We start from the raw sequence: 9797 nt of genomic DNA, 5'->3' as shown, positions 1-9797 counted from the left end.
GGGCGATTTAATATCGTCTGATGGAATTTTGCTTTCTTATAAAGAGATAACGAAGGCCAGCTTATTCTTCCTCCAGGCCACTGATTCATCCCAGAAGTAAAAACTGATTTCTGTCGCAGCCCTGAGGCGCCACAGAAAAGTTTCTGATCTATTGAAACCTTGTTATCATTAAAAAATGGTTATTGGAAAAGGCTGAAAATGAAGGATGAAATAAGACTGTGGGAGAATCTACTCGGTAGACTTTCTGTTTATTTAACTAATAACTCTCTGGACAACAATATACATTTAGTACCCCATTTTATACAAGGACTAAATTAATCAATTCAAATCTCTTCAACATGTTTCCACAACGAGGCCTGCGGAGATATCTTTCAGCCTAAATTTCCTTTCAACTTAGAAGCAGCCATTTATGTTTTGTTATTATATTCACTCATTCGCCGAATTAGATCATTAGAATCTAATTATTCCCCGATTTCTTTGTTCCCACACCAGAGCAATAATAAAGGCTCCGCTACTATGCTTTCTTTACTTTGCCTTTTGTCTAAGAATCCTTAAAATTATGTGTATGCTCGGGCGTAAATTAAAGCACACGAATTGGAGCACTCATTTTTCTCTGTTTTCAAAAAAATAAAATGAAAAAATGCACACATTACATACTGATGTAATCATACTGATCCAAGGAATTTTTTAGATACTGCAATATATTATTGTTTAATCTGTTTCCCACTTGATATCTCCTCGCCGCTAACAGTCAAATAATGCTGTTAAAAATTGTGTTTAGTAATAATAGCAAAAATAGAAAAAACAGTGGAACTATTTCCTGTTTTGTAAGCTCACCAAAAACGTTCTTACAGTTTCGATGGAGAATTCGTAATGAAATGTCACTCATATTCACTTTCTTGCAGTTTCTTATTTGAGCTCAGTTCACTACCATTTTCGTGATAAGAATTCCCCATATTGAGTGGCATTGATAAGGACAAGAAAAAACTTAGATAAAAATTAAAATTTTTCCGAGAAGTTATAGTTGTTTTAACGCCGTTCTGGTACTTGTAAAATATAGAATGGAGAGTTTCTTTATTCCATGATCTGAAACATTTGACAAAACATTGCAAAACTGTTTTCTCATAAACATTAATAACGAACAAAATAATTATTGATTGGAAATTTTTATGAAATATTAGAAGTATTAAAAATATAACAGATATTCCGTAACTACCTAGATACATTTATAATGATAAGAAAAAGGATTCCACAAATATAAAACAACTAAACCACTTAAATTAAACAAAAAACCATATTTATTTCCAGAGGCAATGAATTTCGTGAAAAATTACTGAACAAAACGAAAAATGAATTAGCTGAGCAAGAAACCAGACAGCAAGATTTTAATGTAAAAATATTATTGTCACGAATAAATGCAATTGCAAACGCTTTAGAAAAGGAGAGCGACAGCAGATTTGTACAAAAAGCACTTAAAAATGTACCATTTAAACGGACAACTCTTCCTTATAAAATAAAGTCCAAAGAAGCAAAGAAAAGGATGTTTTTTATTTGCCCTAAATGTCGTAGTCCTTATTTACTGCATGTACGTTAAATTAATAAATATGTTTTAAAAAAAACCTACAATAAGGTAAATAAATAATGAAGTTAAGCACATTCTGGGCTAAAGTATATTAACACTGCAGTATGAATTTAGGCCTCCCAATTCTACTATTCCGTTAAATAAACATTTCTACAACTTTTAAGCCGATATTCTCGGATTCCTCCGAATCACTACCAAAAAAAACTTCGTCCCTTGATTGGCTATAATTTTTGGTAGTTTTTACTCTGAAACGATGCTTTTCTAACACATTTGTCGACGCGACTATTTTTATCTCTTTAAAAGAAAAGTTTATTTCCTTTTTACCAACTAAAATTCCCTGCCCTACAATTATATAGTAGGAATTCTTCTCTTGCATAATAATAAATATCTAGTTCATTTCATCAAGTTACATATGGCACCCACTTAAATAATATTATCTCATCATGAAATATCATTTCAAAATAGTCTTCTCCAATCTCACATTTAGGATTCCCTCAAACTGCTGATTACTGTGATACTTGAGAAAATTTCGTGCAAAACAAGGCTATCAAAGGAAAGAACGAGTTAAATTTGTTTGTTGTGTTAATAATAGATATTGTTTTCATCATAGTATTGCAACTCGTACGTGTTAAATCAAAAATACTTACGAAATGATTCAAGTAATTCCTTGAGCTAAAGCTTGGCATTAAGAAGCAAATTCCTGTTTCTGACTATACTATTCAGGTGTTAGCAAAGTGGGTAGAGGGTTATTTTTGAAGCTCGATTAATTGTATTATAAAATTATTTTACAAGTTTACGGCACAAATTTTGCTGTGGATAGTCAAAATAAGAGAAGAGGTCCAATAATAATAAGAGGAGAAGATGGGTTATCGGAAGAACAGGAAAGTAATCGTGCATAAAGATCTTTTAGTTAGAATTAGACAACTAAATAAGTTCATCTTCATAAATTTAAATAATATAATACACACAGCAAAAAAATTAAAGGAAGAAGTCCTCAGTACAACCTGTTTAGAAGAATAAGGCTGACAACACTTTGTTATTAGTGCAGAGAGGAGTGTTAATAGTGATGGGGAAAAGAAGTCATGTCAATTAATGAGATAAATTTTTACACAAGACAAAATTTATTAAAATTGTGCAAAAATTAAAAAAAAAGTTAATACAGAAAAATTTGAAATTCTTTTTCATTGCGTGCTCACTTCCACGTATTGGCTCCGTGAGCTTGAATAACAGCATGCATACGTCTTGGCATGCTCATTATTAGGCGCCTGATGTTTTGTTGTGGAATTCTTTCTCATTTTTCTCTTAGAACTTGTTCCACCTCTGGTAATGTCCGTGGCGGGTTAGGACGATTGTGAATGTTTTGCCCCAGCTGGTCTCATAAGTGTTCAATCGGATTCAAATCCGGGCTAGCCGAGAGTCTGAATGTTATTGGCATTTATGAACTCACGTACCACATTTGCAGTATGAGGGCGGGCCCCATCATGCATGAAAAAAGAATTGATCTCCTCCAGTAAGCGCTCTTAGGAAAGACTTGGGTTCGTAACACTTCATTGATGTACCGCTGAGCTGTCAAACTTCCATTCGCAAACACAACCAAGTCACATTTGTCGGTGAAAAAAATTCCTGCCCAAAACAAAAATTAATCCGCCGTCAAATGGTGACGGTTGTAATGCACAAGGGAGAAAACGTTTCCTCGTCTCTAAACTGTCATTCGTTTATCATTTCTGGACAGAGTAAATTTAGACATCAGAGAAGAAAACATTGCCTGATGAGCCAATTGCGATGGTCCCTGGCAAACAGATAAGAGTGCCTTCTGGTCAACCGTGGCACTCTTATCGGGTACCTGGAACGCAGGCCACCTTCCCTCAATCGATTACGAACGGCTTGAGCAGAAATCTCGGTTCCTGTGGCACGCCGAGGTCACTTTGGATAGCAGGTGAGGTGGTTTGGCGATTTCTGAGGGCTTATAGCCGCATGAAACGGTTTTCATTTAATGAAGAGGATCTTGTCCGGCCCTGCTCTGGTCGTCTCGTGACTCCTTCTGTCTCCTGGTATCTCCCCCATAATCGCTGGATTACAGAATGACTCACTCCCAATAGCCGGTCTACTTCCCGCATTTCTAGGCCTTCCTCAATTAATGTTACAGCCCTACGAACGTCAAATTCGGAAAGATGAAAACCTTGCAGGGGATCCATAACACATAAAACAATAGCAAACACCAGTAAAAACTGCACGACACAATGTTAAAGACTGATAGAGATAGAGTAGAAATAGTCCCATATCGGTCAATATGAACAAAGTTCAAAATAACTAGAAGAAAAATGGTCAAAGAAAACAATAGCCTCTTGAGACAGGTCTTTATCTTAATCCTAACCACAATTATATCTCTTCAAAACATGTTCCAGAGTGCACTCATTTACTTGGAAGAACGACAATACAATGTGGCCCTTTAATTTTTTTGCCTTGTTAATTTAATTTAATTTCTCAGGCGAAACCTTGAGTTAATTTTTCTTAAGTATAATGCTAGCCTTATTTTATTTAAATATTGTTATTTAGTTATGTAGCATGTGTTTCTTATTTTGTTTCTCTATTTTGATGATTAAATTTTCATTTATAAAAATGTGTTCAGCCAAATTCCTTTTATTACCAAGTATCAACCTTAATATTGAGTACACACCACAGGCAAAACATCTGTCCAGACAGCAGACTTAAAAATGAGAAAATGTTAAAATGATGATTCATTTGATAGTAAATTAATTCATTTTTTAATTGAAAATAAATTAAAAACTTGACAAATACTCATGATGAACATTAGAGGCTGGACTTTCTTAGATTGTAGGAAGTCAACGATAACACGGAGATAATCACAAAAATAATTATCATCACAAAAATTTATTAATTTTCTTTTAAAACAGTTACATTCATAAGAATGAATCTTTCTTTCAGTTAACAACACTATTCTCACTTACATAATCTCGTTGCACTGGAAAAAAAAAATACTGTTATTTGTAAATGGATTTTCTTGATAAAGATTTCCTCTTAGTAAAATTTATTTATTAATTTATTTTAAGAGAATTATAACTAATGAAATTTTTACCTGACGTATTGTTCATTTTTTGTACCAAAAGCAACATTTCAAATAATAAAAGTTAACTGAGGAACTTTTCAAGTCCCTGAAAGATTAAAAAATTCGTTATTATTATTTTTTTTTTTTTGTGAGTGCAGTTAGAAATATCTGTAAGAATAATGGTTAATTAAAAATAAAGCATAATAAATTAGAAAAATTAGATATAAATTAATATGGTTCTATATTGATAAGGGGACGAACAAAAATTAATTATAATTTAGAAGGGCTCAAGGAAAATTAAGAATTTTTTTTTAACTTCTTCAATGTAATGTTGAACAGATTTTCGTAGGAAGTTTAGGATGTTTCTCCCTGGCTCGCCAACTAGAAGACTCAGTCAGAGCGTACTGCACATATCTACATATACACATCCGCTGTTTGCTATACTACAATTAATACTACCATATTATACCACTATACTATAGATAAACTTGTTTTCTCTCGGTCGTAGAAGACATTATGCTGTTAACGATATTAAATGAAGATGAACTACACAAGTTCAGGAGCATAGCATCTATCGTCCATTATGATTTATTTTTAATAACGCGAGACCCAACATTCTAAAAAAAAAAAAAATCCATAGTTTTGTTAAATACTCACAACTAAGAAAGATGCTCCAATAAGAAGGGCTTTCTCATCAACCTCAAGATTTAAGGGGAATCTTATACTCATAGCATTCTTCACCTCGTATTCATAAACATAATTAAAAATAATTTGTATATTTCCAATAACTTCATTATTAGAAAGCTTAGTTATCTGAAACTAATTAAAATATTGAACCTTCTGAAAATTGACTATAGCAATTATTTCCAATTAGATCCAACTTACGAACTTTAAGGGAAAAAGAGATACTTTAAAAGAACTTTAATAAAGGAACATAAAATTTAAGCAAACATAAAATTGACTTTTTGATACAAATATTTTCCTTTATTTAGTTAGATTGCATAAATTGTGTGGTTGCTGAATTAACTTTCGGAGCAGCAATTTAACAATCGATGCTGAGTTTAATTTTTAGTAGGCTTTTTTTTGTAGGTTTTTTTTTAAGTGGTAAGTAAATTAATTTTTTAAAAAAATTATTCTTCCATTTTGATTGCAATACAATCACTCTTATTAAAATTGTTTCTGAAAATAGTTTACATTATTAAGCTCAAATGGCTCTATTTGGGACAGATGAGGTATTCGGCACTAATCCAATAAAATAAATAACATCTCAGAAATTGTAGTAAAGCTAATCGCAGTAATATTGGCCACAGTTCTTTAGCTAGAGCTAGTTATAATCATTTGTGTAGCTGACACTATAAGAGAAGGGTAACTAATTCTAGATTCACAATTTACTCAGACATCCAGGCAGGTCTAAGGCTATCAAGGCAATCTTATCGAATTTATGGTAACCACAAATAAAAGACGATACTTAATTTAAATACATTATTTAGATATACTCTTGATTATTTATAGATTTTGCACATTAATAGATTTCGATCACACTATTTATGTTCTTTAGAAATTTACAAGTTAAATCGTGGGCTTGGAAATATTTAAATATGTGTATTTCAGGTGCCTTACCAAATTAGCACCGCACATCCCTTTTTGTTTAATTTGGAATAATTTTTTTCCATGCTGATCTAAAACACTGAATTTCGGGAAGACTATAGAATTAATCTCTTGTGCTGTCCCAATAAATAATGAATCTGATGCATAAACTTCCAATTTCTAGAATAGAAATTTTATATTAGTTAAAAATAAATACCAAAATTCTTTGTTTACGCATAATTGCAAAGAAAAAGGATTATTCAGATTAGAACTATCATATCTCCGATTTTCTAAAAGTTTTCGAGTTATTAAAGAAAAAGTGGTTGAAATCTGCCTACTAGAAATTCGTACTTCCAGTCACGCCTTTATTTGGAATTCGGATTTCCGCAACCCAATTAATGTATTGTACATTAAGGCACTACGGGAGTAGAGTGGTTAGAGGCGGTAGCTAACATACACATATTGTGATAAAGGGTTTGACTGCCGGTCATAGTCTTCGATTTTTTAAATATGTTAAATGAGAACTTTAAAATTGTCTACCTCCTTCATTATTAACATCTAATTGGTAGATGAACGTAAAGCCTGCCTGAAAAAAATAATCTTTTTAGTTTGATACTCTGTAAGATACTTAGAAAAACCATAAACTTATTTCCCTCAGAATATTTATATTTTTTCCTAGATCAATGAATCAAACAAAGGTTAATTTTCTATATGTGGTGCAAATAGTTTACAGATGAAAGAAAAGAAAAATATTGAATCCCAGTCAGTCAAGTGGTTTTCAAGATTAGAAGTTAAGAATTTTGTAAAAAAAGTTACAGTTGAATCTAATTGTATCACCCAACGTATTAAATTTAACCTTTCTTTGAGTTTTTATTTTTGAGATGTTTTGTTCATACACACACAGGAAATTTTCAAAATTTTTCAGATTCAGCGGACCTCAAAAAACCAAATCATAATTTTGCTCTGAGTAAGAGAAAAAACAAACATTTTAACATGAAAAGGAAAGTTACCGTGCTCAGAACGACTAGAAATTTCACAATATTTTCTGTGAAATACAATGGTTAGTACAAAAGAAGACTTTTAAGGCGTGAGTGACAAAGTTGGGTCTTGAATGCTTCTGAAGAAAGAATAATATTTTTTTAACAATTCCCTACATCTTGTACAAAACTGAAGTAGTTCTAAAATTAAAATTACCTCCAAACAACAATTGAATCCACTTTTTAACAAAATAATTTGTGTATTGCTAAGATCTTTTATATTGACTTTAAAAGTGCCATAGCAGCATGTTAGACTGGAAGCATCTTCTGCAATCCATAATTCTTGTCCTTGATTATTTAAGATGTGAAAATTTTTCGAGGAAGCTGGAACATTTTTTTGTTTTGAACTACCGAATCTGTTTCAAAATAAAACGTTTCTGAAATGAGATATTTAGAATGTTTTTTAAAAATATTATTTCGATACTTTTTTAGAACTGAGTGACTTAGGAATTATTTAAATTTACGGGTCAATATCTGACATTGCCACCTGTCCTCTGGGAATTGTTCTCTTGATATGCATTACTAACTGATCACTAATGACCTCATGCAGCCTGGTTCTGCACTCGCAAAGATGCTTTTTTCTTCACTTGTTTCGGGGGAACCAAATTCTATTGGGACTAGCGGCTGCAGTTTTCTGAGCAATCCTGAGCATTATAAACTCTGAATTATTCTAAACAATTCTTTACTATTAACATTTTCACAGAAAAAAAAACCTATTAAACGCTAATTTCGAACTGAGGATCTCCCAATAAAGAGTCCGCACTCGAAACTACTTCACTTAACTCGTTCTGTAGGGGAAATTGTAAACGAAGTTTTAAAAATCGGAATAATTTTCGAGCTAACCGCTGTACTGAAATAACGATTCAAAACGTCAGCCTTCTTAGTTGTCGGATTTAAAAAAGAAAACCAAGTAATACTAGTGTCACAATAGAAATACTTGTTTCAGCTTTCATCAACTTCAGTTATTATTCAAATGTTATGTAACTCACTCACACATTCAGTTCTAAGTTATGATCTCTTTAATAAATGTGATAAATAAAGTAATGTCAATTTTTTTTCAGGAGGGCTTTTCGCTTAACTTTCAAATTAGGGCGTCGTGTACGGAGGCGACTAGAAAATATATTTACCATAAATTCTTCACCGTAATCATTTAATAAAATCCAATGCCAAGACCGGGGATCGAACTCAGTACCACACATCTTAGCTTAGCAAGCTTTGCCTCCACTTTTTATGTTCAGAAGCCTAAAAATATGCGTTTTATGAAAAAAAAACTCAATTTCCGATATTTTTTCTTACTCGAGTGTAAAAATTAAAGAATGTTAAAAGTCGATATCACGTCTTAGTTTAATCACAGATGCAATACTAAGTTTTCGACCATAATCCCACCAAAAGTGTGATTTACAGCCATTTTCCCCGGCTTTTTGTTTTAAATGCATTACTTATTTTATACACGCCTGAGCCACTAGGAAACTGATTCGTTCAGTAGTTTTAATATACATATATTGTTAGATCCCATTAAATATCTAAAAATATTAAGGGATGGAACAATGTACATATAGGGAAATAGATTTTTTGTTTTTCTCGTGAAACCAATTCATTTTTCGATCATCAAACTGAACACTTGTACAGGGTGTTTAAGCGAGCAGTACTATTCCTAGGAATTTGAAAACTGATTTGTTTTTTTATATTGCTAACGATTGTCTCGAATAGATTTTCAAATTATGAAAAACTACTTACCTGCAAAATAATTTCTGCGAAAGCCGCGGTGGATGTGTAATGAATCAATAGTTTTTAAAGTCACCAATTTTTCCTGTAAATAGTTATGTTCTTGGTTTATTATACTTGAATCTCCTAATGCTGATCTGACTTCTTCCTCTTCTTCTGCTTCCCGAAACTCTTCCTTTTCTTCTGTTTCATTTACCTCTTCCTCTTCTGGTGTTTCACTAACCTCTTCTTCTTCTGGTGTTTTTTTAATCTCTCCCTCTTGTTCCATGAGGGAATAAAAATATCAAGGTTTTATTTCTATGGCAACATTTAAGTGAAAAACATAATAAAAGAAATTGCTTTCTTATTTTGAGAGTAAATAAATTATTTGGCCTTTGTTGATACCAGTAAAAAAAAATTCTTATGTGTAAACAGTTAATGCAAAATCCCAATCTCCAACTGGTCGTCTTTAATGTAACAGTGCACCTGTATTATAAGAAGGTAGTTGAGTTTTTGATCCAAAAAAATAAATATCAGAAGTCTACCTGCGTAACACATAGAAAATAGGGGTGCTCGGCTCCTCAATATAGATAAGTGAAAGTGGAAATTTTTGCTAAAGCACTTTATATTTCAGTAGATGCTCAACTGAATCTCCTGATGTTAGCATAAGCTACAGAGAGTTACAAATCAAATGATTTTCACTGATTAAGGATAACACTTATCGAGAGTTTTCAATGGTGCATCAATGATGGCCTTATTTTATTTATTTCATCGATCAAACCTATTAAAAGGAAGTATTGCAATCAATAATATAATTAAA

The 9797-nt window shown here is 32.2% G+C and overlaps 1 protein-coding gene across 1 annotated transcript; it reads right to left on the bottom strand.

Annotated features, from left to right (window-relative positions):
- Positions 1 to 4458: 4458 nt before the first annotated feature.
- Positions 4459 to 9266, bottom strand: LOC141457072 (phospholipid scramblase 1-like). The gene is made up of 6 exons (XM_074133587.1): positions 9011 to 9266; positions 7431 to 7597; positions 6270 to 6416; positions 5307 to 5468; positions 4680 to 4755; positions 4459 to 4565 (listed from the first exon to the last, which is right to left on the bottom strand). Exons 1-5 carry the CDS (start codon positions 9264 to 9266, stop codon positions 4732 to 4734), a joined length of 756 nt encoding a protein of 251 aa, XP_073989688.1. The 3' UTR covers positions 4459 to 4565; positions 4680 to 4731.
- Positions 9267 to 9797: the final 531 nt, after the last annotated feature.

The sequence above is a fragment of the Rhodnius prolixus genome, unplaced genomic scaffold, assembly GCF_049639745.1.
Source record: "Rhodnius prolixus isolate KJV_2025 unplaced genomic scaffold, Rpr scaffold_10, whole genome shotgun sequence".
Taxonomy (NCBI): Eukaryota; Metazoa; Arthropoda; class Insecta; order Hemiptera; family Reduviidae; genus Rhodnius; species Rhodnius prolixus.
This window is presented reverse-complemented; position numbering and strand designations above follow the sequence as displayed.